Here is a 21,056-nt window from a genome sequence, read left to right on the forward strand (position 1 = left end):
GCTCCCTGGGATCCTCAGGACCCAGCTAGGGGTCAAAGCTGGGATAGCCAGGCGGAGCCGAAGGTGGGAGTGGGGAGGCCAGAGGGCCCCCAGACCTGAGAAGCAGGTGCCCGGAGCAGTTCCTCTCTGTAAAGGCCCAGGCTGGAGGCCCCCACGGGACACTCACCCCTGAGGACCCTGCCCTCGCCCCCCGGGCCCTGGCCCAGGCTGCTGCAAGATCTAGGAAAGACCAGGAGACACGGTGGGAACAACGGCCTGTGTGTTATTGGGGAGGGAGTCAAACCATTCTGGCTGCCGCGGGGGGCGTGGGCTCGGAAGGACTGGGTTTCTTGGGCTGACTTCTTTGCTTGAGCATCTTCGGCTTTCCTGTCGGGAGGGCCGCGCTCCCCAGGGCTTTCCTGCACTGGTTCTTCAGGGAGGACACCAGGAAGGCGCACTGAAACAGGACGGGTGGTCAGCACCCAGCCACCGGGTGCTACCGCGCAGGACACACACTCACACATACTTGCGCGCGCACATACACGCTAGCACACAGACTCACACACTCACACACACATACACTCACACCCACGTACACCCACACCCACGTACACCCACACCCACTCACACACGCTAGCACACACACACGCTAGCACACAGACTCACACACACAGGAGCATCTACTAGGATCCTTGCACTCCTCTTTCTGCCTCTAGAATGCGTCAGGACAGAGGCCCTGTGGGTCAATCCCATTAATAATAAGTACCATATGCTCGGCCGGTGTGGCTCAGTGGTTGAGCATCGACCCTGCACCAAGAGGTCGCCAGTTTGATTCCCGGTCAGGGCACATGCCCAGGTTGTGGGCCTGATCCCCAGTGGGGGGCATGCAGGAGGCGGCCAATTGATGTTTTCTCTCATTGATGTTTCTATCTCTCTCTCCCTCTCCCTAAAACCAATAAAGAAAAATAGTAAGTACCATGCGTGGAGGGCTGGGGATGCACTGAGCACTGGGCATCTCAAACCCTCCAACCAGGTCGGGCAGGTGCCATGTCACAGATGAGGAAACCGAAGCTCTGTGTTTAAGGGACCTGCCCACACACAGGTGGGGACGGCTCCAACGGCAGTGCTCCCTCCCTGGGCGGACCACAGCCACTCGCGCTGGTCAGCTGGCTGCGTGCCAGGCCAGCTGGCCGGCAGAACAGTGTCCCACTGGGTTCCTCAGCTGCCTGGAAGGTCTCCAGTGATTATTCTCACCCAAAGCATTAGGAGGTACCACAGGGGTGTAAATGACGTCCTAGGAAGGGTGCGTTAAGTCATTATTGCCCATATATCTTGTGATGAGTTTATTGGATGAGGGACCTGAGGAAAAGGGGTTTTATTTATTTATTTTGTTAATCCTCACCTGAGGATATTGTCTCACTGGCTCCTTTAGAAAGAGTGGAAGAGATGATAGATAGATAGATAGATAGATAGATAGATAGATAGATAGAAAGAAACATTGCTGTGACAGAGACACATAGATTGGCTGCCTCCTGCACGACCCTATCCGGGACCGGGGCTCAAACCTGCAACCTAGGTATGTGCCTTTGACCGGCCATAGGCCAATGCTCTAACCACTGAACAAAACTGGCCAGGATGAGGAGAAGGGGTATTAACAGAAACAACACAGAGGGGTCCTTCTGGGAGGCACATTGAGGGGCCCTTCCAGGGAGAAAAAGGATGTGAAGAGGTGGTCTGCCCCCCAGGAACTCAGTGTTCTGCAACTGGCAGTCACTCAAGTGCGAGCCAGGCTGAGTCTCCTTCACAGGCCTGGCCACGGCCACCTACCTGCTCGCTGTCCAACCCCAAGGTGACTGCCCGGCCCTTACCTTCTCCCACCATCTGAAAGACACCTCCGCTTGTTGTCCACTGGCCCCATAAACTCACCCTGTCCCAGGCGCCCCCCTCATGCTGCCCCCTCCTGTTCTCTCTCTCTTGGTCATGGGCATATTGCCCACCATGTCCCCCATGAGTGCCTTGGAGTTACTCCGGGATTTCTTCTCCTCCCTGACCCCGTACAGTCGGCCACAAGTGTGTTCAGTTCTCCCCTGAATGGTCTCATGAGCACCCCTCACTCCCATTCTCAATGCTGCTGACCAGACCTCGCCCCTTCTGCTCCCACCTCGAGCTGGGCAGCGCCCTTCCTGGAGGAAGGGACATCCATGGACGGTCTGGGAGGGAACGACAGACAGCGTACATGGCAGGTGCAAAGGCCCTGAGTTTAGGAGTGAACTCCACATGCTCAAGGAACTCAAAGAAGGCCGGACTGTACAGCTCACAGACTGAAACCAGTGACTTACAGGAGACCCTCGTGTTTCATCTGGAGCCTTGGGGGTCAGTGGATCGGGACGTGAGTTGGGAAGCTGATGTGGGATGAATCCTGTCACCCAAAGATAGGTTGGCATCTGAACCCCTGGTATCTGTGACTGTGACCGCACTTGGAAGTTAGTTAACGAGGCCATACTGGAGAAAGGCAGGCCCCTAGTCTGGAATGACTGGTCTCACTACAAGAGGAGAAGGACATGGATCACAGAGGGGGCAGCTGTGTGCCGATGGAGATGGAGCTCGCTGCCGCGGCCAAGGGGTGCCAAGGACTGCCGGTGACAGGGACCCTGCTCTTGACCAGACTTTCGTCAGGCTCCTCTGAGCTGTCTTCTCAACTAGGCTTCCCCTTCGCCTGCTAAACCCGGTTTTAACAAACACTCTTGCTAAATCAGTTCAGTGAGAATCCCCACCCCTGATATTTGATCAAGTTCCTCGCCCCCCTCCCTGATGTCTAAGTCCTGGGCCCCCTTCAGCACACATCCTGCTAAGTCCATTTAGCAAGAGTCCCCTAGCCTTGCGAGCTAGCTAGTTTCTCTCAGTGCCTTCCCGCCATGACCCTGTCGCTGTGCTCACTGGCTAGAATCCCCAGCTGTCTTGGCTGTGTCCGGCGTCCAATTGCTCTTGCTCATTGCAATGGTCCGCATAAAGTTTTCCTTGACTTTAACGAGCATCCAGTATGATCTTTTTCTGTTCTTTTTTCTTTTTTGGTACATGCCCCTAGCGGGAACCGAACCTGGGACTCTGGTCCACAGGCCGGTGCTCCAAACTGGCCAGGGCTAATCTTTTTCTTTTTAAATTAATTAATTTATTTTTGTTACAGATGGTTCTCCTTTTCCCCCCTCTGACCCCCCCCCCGCCCCGATCTTTTTCTTAAACACCACCTTCCACTGAGGGATTCCACCTAGAGTCCTCAGAGGGAACATGGCCTGCAGCCCTGATGTCAGACTTCGAGCCTCTGAAACTGAGAGTATGTCTGTTGTTTTAAGCCGGCTGGTGTGTGGAGCTCTGCACCCCGTCCCAGAAACAACCTGGAGCCAGGACGGTCATTGCCCCACCCCAAGGCAAACCTTTTGGGAGTAGTTGAGAGCCTTGTCCATCTCAGACCTGATGGCGTTGATGTCATCACTTTCGTAAATGCCTGGAAACAAAGCCCATGGTGAGTGCGGGGAGGGGTGCAGGTACCGGGCACAGGAGGTACCCAGCAGGGCCGCGTGGAGGTGCCTGAGCTGAAGGGCTACGGTGGGGTCTTAATGGGCTAAGCTGACCAGCCCCGACCCTGACACAGTGCACTGGGGTCACAGCGAGTTCACCCACCGGACAGCCCTAGCACCAGTGAGAGTCGCACCCGCAGGGAGAGAAGGTGAGGAGCCAGGGTTCTGGGATTCCAGCGGAAGAAATCACCTGCTCGGGACCATGTAAAGTGCTGGTATCTGTAGTGAACGTTGATGACTAGCTCAAGAGAAACCAGAATATAATGACTAAGCAGACAGACCCTGAGGTTGGCCTGCCGGGGTTTAGCTCCTGGTCGAATCACTTAGCACCTGTGTCCCACACTCAGGCCATGTGAGGGGAGGGGAGGAGAGCTTTGTGGCATCAGCTCACAGTGATTCTTGTGCACAAGTAGTGTATTGTGGGGTGGCATACTCTGATCCCCCACAACTATCATAATAAAAAAATGTGTTCCTCTGTTCCGTGTACTACGTCTGGTCACCCACCAGTTGTAAACATTCCCACTTTGGGAAGTACAAAACTAAGGGACCTTCAGTGTCCTTCCTGCTCTGACATTCTGAAGTATTTACAAATAGTTTTTTTTGGTTTTTTTAATCCTCACTGGAGGACATTTTTCCATTTTTTGTTCAGATAGAGTGGGAGGGAGAGAGAGGAAGAGAGAGAGAGAGAGAGAGAGAGAGAGAGAGAGAAACATCGATGTGAAAGGGACACATTGAGTGGCTGCCACCCGCACGACCCAACCAGGGCCGGGGTACATGCCCTTAGCGGGAACCGAACCTGGGTCTCTCTGGACCGCAGGCCGATGCTCTAACCGCTGAGCCAAACCGGCCAGGGCAACAAATAGTTTTACTTTTCTTTTTTTACTTAAAAAATTACAGTGAGCCCTGGCCGGTTTGGTTCAGCGGTTAGAACATCCGCCTGCGGTCCGGAGAGACCCGGGTTCGGTTCCCGATAAGGGCATGTACCTCGGTTGCAGTTTGTCCCCGGCCCTGGTTGGTCGTGTGGGTGGCAGCCACTCGATGTGTCCCTTTCACATCGATGTTTCCCTCTCTCTCTCTCCCTCCCACTCTATCTGTGCAAAAAATGGAAAAGTGTCCTCGGGTGAGGATTAAAAAAAAAAAAAAAAAAAAAAAAAATTACAGTGAAACAGAGGTAGTGTGAGGTGCCACTTCACTCCTTTCAAGCACGCAGGTGCAGCACCGGGTACACGCCCACTGCCGTGTGGCCACACCCCCGCCGCCTGCAGTGAACACACCCAGTGTGTGAAGGGTTTTCCTTTTCTGAATGTGATTTCCACGTGCAGCTTTCCTGGGCCACATCTATGGCCCGGGAGTGATGTTGGCACTGAGATACTAGAACCAGCCAGCACGCACGCACCTGTGTCTCCAAACCAGTGGAAGCGGCCGCCAGTGGCCTGGGTGACCTCTCGGTAGGCAGCGGCTGTGTCGGTGCGGCTGGCGTAGCAGGCAGGGGGCGTGGTGTCCATCTGTGGCTCCCCCACGTAGAAGAGACACACGTTCAGCTGGAGGTCGCAGCCCCCACAGGCCTCAGCCATGTAGGCGCTGAGCGTGGGCTGTGGGGGAGAGAGGGCGGAGGGCTCCTGGAGCTGCTGGCCTCAGGTCAGTTCCGCCTGATCCTCATGCTTGAGGGCCTACTGTGTGCTGGTTCTTGGTGTTGAGGATAGAAAGACGAGTGACCTGGGTCACAATGTCTTTCTCCTACTTGGGTACGGCCAGGGAGCTGGACCCGAGAGCCTGGTGACACCAAGGCAACCTGGGAGCTTGTTAGAAACGCAGATTCCCAGGCCCCAGGGCAGACCTTCGGAACCAGGATCTGCATTTGAACAACATCCCCAGGTGATTCTCCTACACATGGAAGTCGAGTCTGATAAACCATGCTGGAGAGTTGCTGGGTGCCCACCTAGGGGACAATGTGGGGTCCTGAAGAATGGGGATGTCCAGGACGTAAAACACCTACCATGTCCTGGTCCGGGATGCCCCCTGTGAAGAGGTAGATGCCCTGCGATTGTTGTCTGTCTTTGTCCTTGAAGTCCACTTCCACAGCCTTCCTCAGGGCACCAAGGACGTTCCTGCTGCCCTCACAGTGCAGCGCCAGGGCCCACCTGGATGAGGAAAGGCCATGCGGAGGGAGGCCAGGGTGAGGCCAGGAACAGGAGGCAGCTGCTTGCAGATTCATACCCATGTCTGTCAGAGGGCAGCGAGTCTGCTGCCCAGTGGAGAGGGGGATGGAGAAAATGGCCCCACCCAGGCTGCCTGAGACCCAGCAGGAGCCGCCCTGCCCACCGCCTACCGCCAGGCACTCTGCAGGTGGTTGTGGCTCATGGGCACCATCTCGGGCCTCCAGCTTTCGATCGTGCTTCCAAACCTGGGAGGAAAGGGGAGGGCCTGTTCTTAGGCAGGAGGTCAGTCCACTCTGTGCCTAGCCCCTCGGGCTCCCAGGCTCAGAGGAGGCCAAAATCCTGGTCACACCCCGAAAATGTTGAGATGTCACCGGCCTGGGCCAGCTGAGATTCTGCTGGTCATGACCAGTCCTGGGACAGTCAGGGAGCAGGCAGAGCTGGGCCCTCAGTGGAGACAGAGCTGAGAGCAGCCCTGGCCAGACTCCCCTCCTGCTGTGCTTTGGCGCCTTGTGTTGTGTGTGGGAACTTCCCCCACTAAGAAGGGGGTCCTTTCTCCCTTTTCTAACCCCCATAGCACTGATTCATGCTCACAACACATTTTCACTTTCTCTCTGGACCAGTTTGTTTTTAATATGGGTCATCTCATCTTTCCTATGAGACAGAGCTTAAATCCACGAGAAGAGGACTCATCCCCTTCATCAGAGGAAAGGTGACTCCTCCCCGGTTCAAGTGGATTCCTCCGCCTGGACTCATGGCCAGCCCCTTCTGCGGCCGTGCACGCGCCTGCCTCCGCACGAGGCCCTGCGCTCCCGAGGGCGGGTGCTGTGTTGTAACCTCCGCGTGCCTAATGCCTGGCAGTGACTGGTACGTGGCAGGCTTTCAATAACAGCTTGTTGAATGAATGAATAGATGGATAAATGAATAAAAACATTGCCTAAAATGTTTCTTTAAGCATTTTGTCTTGGAATTTATTAAGAAAAGATTAGGCTCTGGTACAGAATTATATATAACATTAACTGCTAACTCAATAGGTTTAGAATACTCCCTATTAGATGTGAAGTTGTGGACAAATGTATGGTTTAAGCCCTGGCTGGTTTGGCTCAGCGGTTAGAGCGTTAGAGTGTCAGCCCAGAGACCAATGAGTTGTGGGTTCAATTCCAGTCAAGGGCACATACCTCAATTTTGGTTCATCCCTGGGATGTTTTTTTCCATCTCTCTCTCCTTCCTTCCCTCCCTCCCACTCTATCTGATGATAAACAGAAAAATATCCTCGGGTAAGGAATTAAAAAAAAAATGTATAGTTTAAGTGGGTTCCTTTTCTCTCTGTCTCTCCTAATTAGTTAGTTAGCCCAGCCAGTGTGGCTCAGTGATTGAGCATTGACCCATACACCAAGAGGTTGCCAGTTCAATTCCCAGTTAGGGCACATGCCCAGGTTGTGGGCCTGATCCCCAGTGGGGGGCATGAAGGAAGTGCATGTTCTCTCTCACTGATGTTTCTATCTCTTTCTTCCTTTCTCTCCAAAATCAATAAAGAAAAATAAAATAAAGTAAAATAAAATGGTATGCAATTAAAATACGTATATAACTATGTATATATTGATATATAACTATATAACTTAGTTATATGTAAATTAAATATATAGTTATATATAATTAAAATATATATAAATATATATAAAATATTTAAAATTCAATTATATTTCAAATTGAGATATTTACATGTATATTATTTTATATATTTATACCTATATAATTTAATTATATATAGCTACACAAAAATTAAAATTTGAATTGAAGCCCTAAATTAAATATTGTGGCTTGCCAAACCCAAGTTAGGAGCTATGACGGGGCATGGCTGGGGCCCTTTTTTCTCTCTTGTGTTTATCAGCTTGGAAGCCAAATGGGGCAATGGGTGGAGTTATTTTATCCTGGCTGATCAGGCGGTGTGTTTTGGGGTTGCTTATTACCTTCTCTCCAGTGGGACTGTTCTGCAGTCATTTAATTATTCAATGCCCCAAACAAGATCATTTGAATCAGATAAGCAGAGGCCTGTGGCCCAGGGTGCCGGGTGCTCACACGTCTTGTGTAGTGCCCTGAGGAACCCTCGGCCAGCAGCCATGCCGGGCACCCCGACCTCCCCACCGGGACCCGGGGCTCACGCGATGACATTGAAGGCATCCTTGTTGGACAGCTGCTCCTCCAGCAGAAGCCGCAGGGAGTGCTGGATATGAATAATGTACATGGAATTGGTCGCAGAGATATCGAGCAGTATAACCACCCTACACAGAAACACAAGCTTTAGGAGAACTGAATCTCTCAGATAGTGTTCATTTTGTTCCATTTTACTATTTAAAGTGGTTTCCAGGGGAACTTCACATGCCGAGTTCACAGCTGGCCAAAGTTTTCTCCGCGGTTGGAGGTCAACAGAGGTAGACTTAGGGGTCATGGAGACTTCTGTCTCAGGGGTCCTGCCATGGAACAGCCTCATGCTAGAGATGGTGTAAGGGGCATACAAAGCCTTTCACACCTTTCCTTGTTTTAAAGCACTAGTATTCAATATTGTTATAAGTTGGGGTCTTTGAAGGGAGAACAGAAACAAGGTAAGCAAGTTAGACCTGGAATTCTGTGTCTCTGGGCTTCTGGGGAAATGTATCTCTTTGTTTCCCTTCTCTATTTCATGATGTTTAGCCCCATTCAGTTTTCTCCTTTCACTATTTCAAACCTTACATCCCACCTCCTCCCTCCGTTCTCATTTTGAGACAACTATAGATAGCAAAAAAATCTACTGGATTTAGAATCAGAAGACCCTGGTTCAAGTCCCATTTCCTGTATGGCCTTAGGCAAGTCACAAAACCTCTCTGATCCTTGGTATGCTTACTATAAACTACATTATTTATAATAAGATTACTCATAGGGATGAGTCAAGATTTAAAGGATAGCCCGGCCAGTGTGGCTTAGCAGTTGAGCATTGACCCATGCACTAAGAGGTCGGCAGTTCAATTCCCGGTCAGGTTGTGGGTCTGATCCCCAGTGGGGGAATGCAGGAGGCAGCCAATCAATGTTCTCTCTCATCGATGTTTCTCTCAGTCTCTCTAAAATTTAAAAAAAAAAAATATTTTTTTTTAAATTAAAGGATAGATAGACTTCCGGTCAAGATGGCGGGTAGGTAAATGCGGTATCGCGTCCTCCCACAACCACATCAAAGTTACAACTAAACTACAGAACAACCATCATTCAAAACCGCCTGACATCAAGCTGAATGGAAGTCGTACAACTACGGAATTAACGCAGCAGCCACATCGAGACTGGTAGGAGGGGCGGAGGGGACGGGCTGGTCCCACACCCACGTGTGGCGGATAAAAATCAGGAGGACACCTCGGCTGGGAAGGTCCTTCCTGAGGACTGAGGGGTCCCCGTCCCATACCAGGTGTCCCGCTCAGGGTTCCAGTGCCAGGAAGAGAATCCCCATCACTTCTGGCTGGAAAAACCAGCGGGAACTGAGGCTCAGGGAGGCTGAGGCGGCTGGAGCCCCAGGCGGCTCCTTAAAGGGCCCGTGCACAGACTTATCAGACTCTCTCCCTCTAAGCTTGGAGGGGAGGCAGCTCGAGGGGCACCAGAGACATACAGGGAAGAACTGAGCTGTTTGGCACTGGAGCGAGGTCTGGAGAGGGGGCTTTCTCCGGGACAAACGTGCTGTCAGAGGCCTTTGTTCCTTTGGTGAGCCCTTCCCTGGGGCGGCAGACAGAAGCCATATCTGGACTCCAGCAACCTGGCTCACACTGGTAGCCCCGCCCTGGTGACTCCCTGAGGCCCCGCCCCACCCAACCTTCAGGCCCACCCAAGCTGTTGCCACTTGCTTTACCATAGGATTGGCTGGTGTTGGATCCTGCTTCAGGTTTTTCCTAAATTCTTTCAAACAAGCAGCATCTGGTCTCAGCTAGCCCGATACCTCTGGTTAAGTAATACAGTGATACCTCGGTTCTCGAACGCCTCGGATTTCGACCAAATCGGTATTCGACCAGGAGATTCGAGAAACTTTTGTCTTGGAATCCGAACAAATATTTGGAACTCGAACTTCCGAGATGAGCCGAGTTGAGCCGAATGGTGTTCATTCGGCCCAGCGCGCCTTGCTTGCGTCATCAGTGTGAGTGCAGAGAGAGAGTCACGCTTTGTGGAGAGAGTCACGCTTTGTGGAGAGAGTCACACTTTACACTGAATTTAACCCTTAGACATACTGTACACTTTTATTTCTTGTTGAGACTTATGTTTTTCTACATATTATATACAAATTAGGCCAGTAAATAGGCATTTTCTGGGGCTTGGAATGAATTAATCCAGTTTCCATTATTTCCTATTGGGTTTCATTGCTTCGGTTCTCGAACAATTTGGTTCTCGACCGTCCTCCTGGAACGAATTATGTTCGAGAACCGAGGTATCACTGTACACTGAAACAAACACAGGGAGGCAGCCAAAATGAGGAGACAAAGAAACAGGTCCCAAATGAAAGAACAGAACAAGACCCTAGGAAAAGAACTAAGCGAAATGGAGATAAGCAACCTAACAGATGCAGAGTTCAAAACACTGCTTATAAGAATGTTCAGTGAACTTAATTAGAACCTCAGTGAACTTAGTGAGGGCCTCAAGAGCATAAAAAAGGACCAGTCAGAAATCATGGATGCACAGTTAGAATTGAAGGAGGCATTAACTGAAATAAAGAATAATTTACACAGCTTCAATAATAGAGTACGTAAATCCAAGGAGCAAACCATTGATTTGAAATATAAGGAAGCAAAAAATGCCCAATCAGAACAGCAAAAAGAAAAAAGAATCCAAAAAAATGAGGATAGTGTAAGGAGCCTCTGGGACAACTTCAAGCATGCCAACATTCACATCTTGGGGTTGCCAGAAGGAGAAGAGCGAGAACAAGAAATCGAAAACCTGTTTGAAACAATAATGGCAGAACACTTTCCTAACTTGGTGAAGGAAACAGACATACAAGTCCAGGAAGCACAGAGAGTTCCAAACAAGATGAACCCCAAGAGGCCCACACCAAGACACATCATCATCAAAATGCAAAAGGTTCAAGACAAAGAGAGAATCTTAAAAGCAGCAAGAGAAAGGCAGCTAGTTACCTACAAGGGAGTTCCCATTAGGCTGTCAGCTGATTTCTCAAAAGAAACTTTGCAGGCCAGAAGGGAGTGGCAAGAAATATTCAGAGTGATGAAAACCAAGAACCTACAACCAAGATTACTTTATCCTGCAAAGCTGTCATTTAGAATCGATGGCCATATAAAGAGTTTCCCAGACAAGGAAAAGTTAGAGGAGTTCATCACCACCAAACCGTTATTATATGAAATGATGAAGGGTCTTTTTGAAGAAAAAGATAAAATATATGAACAAACAAAATGGGAATAAATACATATCTATCAACAATGGGCCCTGGCCGGTTTGGCTCAGCGGTTAGAGCGTCGGCCTGCGGTCCTGAGAGACCCGGGTTCGGTTCCCGCTAAGGGCACGTACTTCGGTTGCAGTTCGTCCCCGGCCCTGGTTGGTCGTGCGGGTGGCGGCCGCTCGATGTGTTCCTTTCACATCGATGTTTCTCTCTCTCTCTCTGTTCCTCTCTCTCCCTCCCACTCTACCTGAACAAAAAAATGGAAAAATGTCCTCGGGTGAGGATAAAAAACAAAAACAAAAACAAAAAAAACAACAATGGAATCTACAAACAAAATGAACAGGTAGAACAGAAACATTCTCATAGATATAGAGAACATTTTGTTGGTTGCCAGATGGGAGGGTGGTTGGGGGAATGGGTGAAAAAGGTGAAGGGATTAAGAAGCACAAATTCATTGCTAGACTGACAAACCTCAAAGGGAAAGGGGCTGGGGGGAGTGGGAAGAAATAAACCAGAGAATTTATCTGCATAACCAATGGACAGAGACAACAGTGTGGGAAAAGGTGGGAGGGGGGCGGGAGTGGGGAGGAGGGGGTCAATGGGGAAAAAATGTGGAACATCTGTAATACATTTTACATCCAACAATAAATATTTTTTAAAAAAAGAATTAAAGGATATAATAGATGTACAGCATTACACAGTATACTATTTTGTAAAGATAACCTATCAAATAAGGTATGGAATGAGAACAATGTTTATAATGGATATCCATTGTTTCTCCCTACTCAGCATCCATTACCTCTTCTGGTGACAGCATCCTAGTTTTCCTTATCAGTCCATTTGTTGTGGGTAGAGCTGACCCTACTCCGAGCTTTGAGAGTGGGTGTTTGACCCTAAGGAATCAGAACATCACGCCACCCTGGCCAGGGTGAGCTCATGGATGGGCCCTTGCTTCAAGCACTGGGAATGCTAAAATTGGTACAAAGTAAATTGGGGGCCACTTGGAGGGGAAAGCCTGCTTGAAAACAAAGCCATCAGAGCAGAAAGCAGAGAGAGAGAGAGAGAGAGAGAGAGAGAGAGAGAGAGAGAGAGAGAGAGAGAGAGATGGATTTCTGACATTCACAAACCTCTGGATCGAGCCTTGCCTGAAGACAGCTAGCAAATCTATTCTGGAATTTTCAGTTACTTTAACCAGACTTCCATGTTTTGTTTAAGCTAATTTGCACCTAGTTTCTGTTGCTTCTTAACTGAAAGAATCCTGAGTGACACAATGATAATATATTGATGTTGATGATGATGGTGGTGACTTTTTCCTCCAGAGATTCTGCTGATCCTTAGGCTAAGTGATGGATTCTGATGCTACCAACTGGGAACCCATGAGTTGGGTAAGTTCTCTGTCACACACCAAACCCACAGAGGACAAAAATAATGCTTAAGGAAAGGTACCTTTTTTCGCAGACGGTGCCCCAGATCCTTCTGCTGGCCAATGAGAGCCACTCAATCCGTCTCTCGTACATCCGCATAGCTCTGCTGAGCTGTTTCTGCAAACCCATGGGCCACACAGGGTGAGTCACTGCACAAAGGGTGGCTGATTAAGGGGTCTGAGAGAGAAGGGGTGTCCTCCAGTTGGCTTTTGGGGATGGTGTGTCAAAGCCCTGGGTACAAACGTTCCACCAAATCACGGGAGAATCTGCCATAAGACCATGGAAAGTCAAAGTATTTAATTGTCCCACATTGGGGAGCAGGTAGATCTTGTCCCAAAGGATTAGAGGCTTTTTTGTTGTTGATTTTTTTGGATTAGAGGCTTTTGCTTGAGGCACCCAGGCCTCTGCCTGGGGTAGGATGGGGTGGAGAAGCCCCAGAGGGGCCTGTGGGAGGAGCACAGTCTGTTTACAAGAGAGAATCCAGTCAGTGGCCCGGTGCCTTCCTCCCATCCCCCCTTCCTGCACCCCATTTTCGGACCGACTGTACCCATCGCTGACCTGGTACTCGTAGAGGAAGGGCAGGTCCACGTGAACATTCTTCACGGTCCCATCATGCCACTGGAACTGGACCATTGCCTTCTGCATTCAGTGTGGCCAGGAGGGAGCGCAGGTGAATGGAAGCACCATGAGGAGGAATTTTAAATTCAATTTGGGCACTGAGACTCTAACCACATCTGCCACCAGGTCACTGCCCTGCCTGGAGCAGGCAGCAGAGGGCCGTCAGGACAGTGGTCCTGGACCGAACCAGGCCAGACAGCAAGTTGGGCTGCCGCCTTGGGGGGCTCTTTCGAACAGTGAAATCTTTGTTGTAAAATATGGTTGGAGCCCTGGCCAGTTTGGCTCAGCAGTTAGAGCGTCAGCCTGCGGTCCAGAGAGACCCAGGTTCGGTTCCCGCTAAGGGCATGTACCTCGGTTGCAGTTAGTCCCCGGCCCTGGTTGAGTCGTGCGGGTGGCAGCCACTCAATGTGTCCCTTTCACGTCGATGTTTCTCTCTCTCTCTGTTCCTCTCTCTCCCTCCCACTCTATCTGAACAAAAAATGGAAAAATGTCCTCAGGTGAGGATAAAATAAAATAAAATAAAATAAAATAAAATAAAATAAAATAAAAATAAAATATGGTTGGCGGTTTGGTGATAGCAGAGTAAGAGACCTTAAAAACACACTGACCATGGATTCTTAGGTTTGGGAACCCCACATGGGCCTTCATGAACACTCTGAAAATCAAATTTGTTCATCTTGTTCATCCATCCTCCACCAAGTCATCATATTCATACCTCAACTATTACTCCATCCACCTAGCTATTCATCCACTTACTGCTTGTATTACACACCTCTTCCCTTTTATTCTTGTCTTTCCACTCATCTTTGCACTCATTCATCCTTCCATGTCTCCCTCCATCTGTTCCCATTTCCTTCCATCCATCCATCCATGTGCCCACGTTTCCATGCAGTCATCAATACTTCCATCCATCCACCATTCACCCTTTGGTTCCTTCCTTCCACCCACTCAGTCATCCAGTAAACAGCACTGACTGGTGACTTGTACTACATCGTCAGTGATGCAGTTTCTTTTCTCTTAAAGGGCTCCTACTCTGGTGAGATTTGGACATGTAACAAATACATGCATTGACACACTGTAGCAGCTCCAGCAGGAGTCTGTGCCAGGTACAGTGAGGACACAGAGTGAGTGTGTTCTGAGGGGGTGACTATGGTACCCAATTTACTCCCTCCTGCCCCATCTCCCGTTTCATTTTCAGTGGGTGGAAAGCCTGCATCCCACTCCGGCCCTCAGACCCACGCCTCAGGCTCGGCCTTATGACTCATTTTCTGAACATTTAAGAAGGGAAATGCACAAAGGAGCCCCCTGCAGAGGACGAAGAGAATCTGAACTCGCGTCACCTGATGGACAGTTGACGATACGGTTTTCTGGAGAACAGGCACAAATTCCTCGACAGGGGAGAATGCATTGGGTGCCAGGACCTGATAAAGGCTGAGCTTCCTGGCTGCGAAATGAACAGCTGGTTTCAGGCACCGCCCACGGGCACCCAGAGGGCGACTGCCTCTAGTCTGCGGCCTGAGTCCTTGGGCATTTACCTTTTAGGCCATTGACCTTTAGCCATTCTGCAGAAGTCTTGTCCAAGTTGGGGAACTCAATTGTGAGGGGAGCTTCATGCTTTGGGGGTTTAGGCAGGAGACCTCTGAGTGGCTCTTTTGCAATCTCTGTGGAAATCTAAATTAAAATAAAAAAATCTCATCACATAGCCCTGGTTGGTTTGGCTCAGCAGCTGGAATGTCAGTCCACAAACCAAAGAGTTGCGGGTTCAATTCTGGCTAAGGGCACATACCTGGGTTGCAGGCTTGATCCCCACCTTTATTTAGGTAGTTTTGCCTTCCCCTCTCACTATCCCTATGTCCCTTTCTGGAGATTTCTGGAATTTCCAGGGGAAGAGAAAGATGTGTCCAACAACTCGATTCCTCTTGCACCGACTCATCCTCCTGGCTCCTTCCCCACCCTTACCATTAAGACCAGTGCCCTTGCCCGGCTGGTGTAGCTCAGTGGAATGAGCATTGCCCCATGGACTGGGCGGTCCCGGTTCGATGCGCAGTCAGGGAACGTGCCAGGGTTTCAGGCTTGATCCCCAGTAGGGGGCATGTGGGAGGCAACCGATGGATGTTCTCTCTCACATTAATGTTTCTCTTTTTCTCCCTTAAAAAAAATCAATAAAAACATATTTAAAAATAAAAAAAAGATTAGTACCTTGGCCTCCTGATGACAGGTGGCCCCTCAGTGGGCTCAAACACCAGACTTCAGGGAACTAAAAAGTAGTTGTACCCCAAATCGTGCGGGGGGCTCTAACCTAGCCCAGCCTCCCTCGCCCACACTTATAAACAGAAACCCTGCGGTTCTGAGAGGGAAGCTCACACAGCTCATGTGGCAGGGAAATGCAGGACAGCAATTCCCAAACTGGACATTCGAGTGCCATTCTCATAGATGTTGCTGTATCTGAACACCGTTGTACTATTATGTACTCACTTTATTTTGAAATCAAACATGTGGCATTGAAGCTTTTTAATATTCAATTTGATTCACTTTTTAAAACAGACTCTTTTTTTTGGGTACTTAAATAATTTTAGAAAGATCTATTACTACCATAATGAGCTAGTTTTATTTATTTACTCCTCACCTGAAGATATTTTTCTACTTATTATTAGATAGAGTGAGAGGGAGGGAGAGAGACAGAGAGAAACATCGATGTGATAGAGCCACATTGACTGGTTGCCTCCCGCACGACCCAACCAGGGCCGGGGACGAACCATAACTGACGTGCGTGCCCTTGATTGGAATTGAACCCGCAACTCATTGGTCTGCAGGCTGACGCTCTAACCGCTGAGCCAAACCAGCCACGGCCATAATGAGTCAGTTTTAAATATATAACATTATAAGAGCATGGAATTTGGAGCTCAGGGCAGATCAAATTCCAGCTCTGCCACTTACTAGTTGTGCGATCAATGCAAATTGTTTAACCTTAGTTTGCTCATCTATAAAATGGGAATAATAATAGCTTCATAAAATTGCTGATAGAATTATTGGTTTAAGATGCATAAAACATATTGAAGAGGGTCCGATAAGCCATTTTTATACAATTTGGAATAAATCCAAATAAAAGATTTTCTAAACATGAAAAAAAATAAAAAATAAAAAATAAAAATATAACATTAAAACTATGAATCCATGTATCACTTCACAATCATCTTGCAAACCACACGTAATGCATGTATTTCGTTTTGGGAAACTTCTGACAAGGGTTTAGCCAATGGCAGACCTGCGTTCAATCAGATTCAGTGTTCTCCATCTCTGTGATCCTGAGCACATTATTACTTTTTAAATGTTTTTTTATTGATTTTTAGAGAGAGAGGAAGGGAGAAAGAGAAATGTCAATGTGAGAGACACATGGATCCGGTTGCCTCCTTCACGCCCCCTACAGGGGATCGAGCCTGCAACCTGGGCATGACCGGAATCGAACTGGGACCTCTCAGTCTGTGGGACGATGCGCAACCCACTGAGCCACACCGGCTGGGCACATTATTTAAATGTTGACTTCAGTTTGCTCATCTGTTAGATGGGGTTGATAATATTCCTCCCTCACATGCTGTTGTTGTAAAGATAAAACAGAGAACACAGCACTGTGCCCACCTTCCACTGTGCCCTCAGCAAATGAGAGCTGGAACTAGACTACAAATGTTGGCGTGGTTATGCCGTCAGGAGAGCGAGCACTGAAGCTGCTGTTTCTCTCACTGCTACCAGCCAGGACGCATGCTTTTCTGCCCACAGCCAACCTCTGTGCTGCCCGAACAGCAGAGGGCTTTCCTGGGGCTTGTGTGGTTCTGCCCATGGCATGTTAACTGCCACTGGGCAGGGAGCCACTGGGCAGGGGGCCACTGGGCAGGGACACAGGCCCTGAAGGCAGGGCGGGGGAAGACCATGTTCCAGACAGCCTACTCTGTGCGCTGAGGTTTTCCTCCTTCTCCAAACTGGGGGAACGAGAAGGTGGAAGGGGTGACAGGAGCCTGCTGGCCTTTCCCTGGAACATATTTTTCAGTTAGAAGATCCACCAGGACCCTTCTGCACAGTGGAAGGCCTGCGGCCCTGCAGCTCACAAAGACGAGGCTTTGTCTGGTCTTCCAGGACATGGGGGTTTGACAGCCCTGCCCTCTGACAGGGAAGGAAGGAGAATGGGGTGAGGCCAGCTGCGTGCCTCCTGGAAAAGGTCCCAGAATTTCCCCTCCCACCTACCTCCTTCATCTCGCCGGTGAGCTCCTCTCCAGGGCCGCTGTGGTGCAGGGCCTGGACGTGGCCCAGGAGGCTCTGGGCCTCCTGCATTTCGGCCAGCAGCTCCTCGATGTCGGGGCCGGCACAGATCTGGGGGCGGTAGGAGTGGTCAGCCACCCAGAAGCCACCTAGCCACTGGCAGTAGCCGAGGCAAGAGAGGCCAGTGGCACCGTCACCTCCTCAAGCCGGTGGCAGACCTTTAAAGCCACCTTATAAACGGGGTCCGTGTTCGGGACAGAGCTTGCAAAGGTGCTGTGTCCCATTCACACAGCTCTGGTGGGGAGGGTCTTTAAGCAAGCTGTCTGACCTTAAAAATATGACAAAACACTTGACACCCTCTAGTGGGGCTACGGCACAGCAATAATTTTAAAAGGACTATAATAAATGTTGGCAGAATGCTGAGAGCTGAAACTCTTGTACATGGCTGGGGGGACTGTAAAAGGTGCAGCTGCCGTGGAGAACAGTTCGGGGCTCCTCAGAAAGGTAAACACCGCGGGTTTGATCCCCAGCCTCGTCCTGCGAGAGGCAGGCAGTCAATGTGTCTCCCTCACACTGATGTCTGCCTGCCTGTCTGCCTGTCTGTCTCCCCCCCTCCCTTCCACTCTAACTACAAAATCAATGGAACATATCCTTGGGTGAGGATTAACCAAAATAATAATAATAATAATAATAATAATAATAATAATAATTAGAATTACTCCGTGACCGAGCATTGCCTTCCTAGGTATGTACCTCAGACACTTGAAAACGGGGCTCATACTCATACACCAATGTTCATGGCAGTCTGCAATAACCAAAAGGTGGAAACAACCCACATGTCCACCAACTGATGAACAGATAAATAAAACATCCAGAAAGTGGAATATTATCACCGTAAAAAGGAATAAAGTATGGATACCTGCTACAACATGGATGAACCCTGAAAACATTATGCTAAGTGAAAGAAGCCAGACACAGAAGGTGTGTGATCCCACCAAAATGACATGTCCAGGCTCAGTGAGCCCACAGAGACAGGGAGCGGACGTCGGGTTTGCGGAGGGGAAGTGGAGTGATTACCTCGTGGTGCAGTTTCCTTTGAAGAGACAAATGTTCGGGAATTAGACAGAGGTGGTGGTTGCCCAACATGCTGACTGTACAAACACCGCTAACTACACCTAAAAGCGGTTACTTCATCTTATGTGAATTTCACCTCTTTTTTTTAATGTAAAAAATAACACACAAAATAATCCAGATTTATGGTTCTTGAAAAACCCAGAGGACCCAGTAACAGGCTGCCTTCCTACAGAGCAGTGGGGGCGGGCTGAGCAGGGCGTCCAGTCAGGGTGTCCGGCTCGGTCCCCACAGCCCCTCCCACTGTTGCCCCGGCCAATCAGCTGTCACTTTCTGTCACCTTGCATTGTTGTTTCGCTCACATTGAAGAAGACAATGAAGCATGTTGTGCCTGTTTCTCCATCAGGAGTGGAAAACAGCAGGTAGGCCGAGAGGGCCCCAGGGTTTAAAACGAGACGTCCCTTAGACGAGCTCATTCCTTCATCACTGACTGCACCTTCCCAGCCCCGCAGTCCGTGCCCCACAAACAGAATCTGGGAACGAGGTGACAAGGGGTGCCCGAGGGAAAGTGCTTCCCAACGCTGGCTCCCTCGTGTGATGGGCCGCACCTGGTGACACCCCAGCGTACTTGTGAGCAGCGGCTGTTCGCTTCCTCGTGGATTAATGGTGAGCAGGGAGGCGCAGCCTGATAGCTGGACAGACGGTCAGGTTTTCCGTCTGCCCAATGGACTCACACACGTTTGCTAACTGTTACCCCCACTGTGGACATGGTGTGCGCGATGTTAGTATTATCTGGGACAGGGACGCTAATGGGTGGGTCGGTGTAAAACTATTGCGGTGGGTCCCCTGTAGGAGACCGAAATGAGTGACCGACTCAGACTCGGGGCTCCGAGGGGCCCACAATGACGGCTGGACAGAGATTCAGGCTTCTACCCACTAGGTTTCAAAGGCCTCCAGCCTCACAGGTGTGCAATCAGCCCATCCATCATCCATGCTAACCAAGGATCACATGTTCTTCCCACATATTCATTTCAACCTGATTGCACCTGTGTAAACCCACTGAGCTTGGGGCGGGGGTCCAGGTACAGAGCAGGGTCTGTCCTGGCCCACAATGGTGGCAGGTGGCGGGGAGAGCAGTCGGGGCCGCGGCTTACCTCCATCTCTGGGGTGTAGCAGTGGTAGTGGCCCCCAACAGCTTCTGCAAGGTTCTTCAGGACAGCCTGCAGGGTGGCAGCAGGGTACCCTCACTGAGGCCATGCCGATGCTCAACAAGCTTTCTCCTTGATGGAGCCTCCGCCTTTCAACTCCCAATGCTTCCCATCCAACCCAAGGAAGAACGAGGTTCCGGGAGAACGTGCTCCAGCCCCCCGCGTGGGGCCTGGCCACACAGGGAGCCCCCGGCTGGCCCCGCTCACCATGGGCACTGGAGTCTCGGGTACTTACAGGGGGCACCTGGTCCTCGCATCTGTAGGTGACCATGTGGGTGTGGAGGCCCCTGCCCATGGTGGACTGCTGGATGTAGTCAGACAGAATTTCAGCAGGCTGGTCTGGGCTGGGAGAGGATGCACGGAGGTAAGGGACACTCCAGCATGAGGACATTTCAGAGCAAAATGGCACTTTCCAGGGAACATCTGCAGACTCTAACCACCTGGGTCCCAGGTCACCCGTGCAGGATGCCAGGCAAACTGAACCACGGGCCTGCCAGCCCTGTGACGATGGCCCGAGGGTCAGGAGTTGTGCCAGATGCTCCGTCTCCTAACAGGGTGTGGTCCTCTGGCCCCGTCAGGTAGTCTGTTACCGCTTAGGAAAGGAGACCTACCAGCTTCCCAATATGGTCACCAGAGAATTCAGCCCCTTTACAGCGAAGACTTTCTTCAGGGCTTGTAGCAGATTGCTGCCTCCGCCGGGCTGTAGTTTCTTCACCCAGAGCTTCAGATCCTGCAGGCTGGGGAGACAACAGCAACCTAATCACAGCATTGTTCCCAGATGCCAGACCCAGGACAAACAGGAGCTCCTTGAGCCCCGATGATAACTCTCTGAGGTAGAGGCCCTTGTTCCCATTTTATAGATGAGGCGACTGGGGCTCCGAGTTAGGACTTGCCAGGATGAAACTGCAACACTGAGTCCACCAGGTGTGACTCTAGGACCTGAGCTTCTAGCAGTTCTGCTGTTAGAGGGTCTGGGGCTAAGAACCTTCTTCCACGAACCCCCACAACCCCAACTGTCCTGGGAGGCAGACCTCAGCCTGAAGCGCGGAGTTAATCACCTAGCACAGAGGGCTCTAAGGGCAGGCCTGCTGTGTGCCTACGTCCAGGTGGATGGGGACACACTGGTAACATGAACGTGGCTGAGCCCAGTGCTTTCTTGGTTAAGCACCTCACAGGGTTCTAGTGAGAGTTCTGTTCTGTCCATCAGCTCTTTAGTCTCAGCCCAAACCCCCAAATCTCTGCTTGTCTGTCTTTCGTTATTTTAACTGTTGAGTCTCTCTTTTAAATAGAGAAAAAACAAGTTCAGGCCTAGTGCCTCCTGTAGCCAATAGGCTTCAAGCTGGAATTTAATATCATTTTGTTTGTTTTCCTTGTATTTA

At 50.2% G+C, this 21,056-nt stretch overlaps 1 protein-coding gene across 1 annotated transcript in view; it reads right to left on the reverse strand.

Moving 5' to 3' along the window:
* The window catches only part of VWA3A (von Willebrand factor A domain containing 3A), a 55,601-nt gene that overhangs the window by 18,661 nt on the left and 15,884 nt on the right, over positions 1–21,056 (reverse strand). The window contains exons 8-21 of the mRNA XM_036279775.1: positions 20,289–20,414; positions 19,913–20,021; positions 19,624–19,689; positions 17,384–17,509; positions 14,683–14,818; positions 14,488–14,591; positions 13,088–13,168; positions 12,552–12,646; positions 7,873–7,992; positions 5,884–5,958; positions 5,551–5,695; positions 4,951–5,146; positions 3,411–3,481; positions 284–436 (exon numbers count right to left, since the gene is read on the reverse strand). Coding sequence (XP_036135668.1) covers positions 284–436; positions 3,411–3,481; positions 4,951–5,146; positions 5,551–5,695; positions 5,884–5,958; positions 7,873–7,992; positions 12,552–12,646; positions 13,088–13,168; positions 14,488–14,591; positions 14,683–14,818; positions 17,384–17,509; positions 19,624–19,689; positions 19,913–20,021; positions 20,289–20,414 — 1,603 coding nt within the window. The remainder of the gene's footprint in view (positions 1–283; positions 437–3,410; positions 3,482–4,950; positions 5,147–5,550; positions 5,696–5,883; positions 5,959–7,872; positions 7,993–12,551; positions 12,647–13,087; positions 13,169–14,487; positions 14,592–14,682; positions 14,819–17,383; positions 17,510–19,623; positions 19,690–19,912; positions 20,022–20,288; positions 20,415–21,056) is intronic.

Source organism: Molossus molossus, unplaced genomic scaffold (assembly GCF_014108415.1).
Source record: "Molossus molossus isolate mMolMol1 unplaced genomic scaffold, mMolMol1.p scaffold_m16_p_3, whole genome shotgun sequence".
Classification (NCBI taxonomy): Eukaryota; Metazoa; Chordata; class Mammalia; order Chiroptera; family Molossidae; genus Molossus; species Molossus molossus.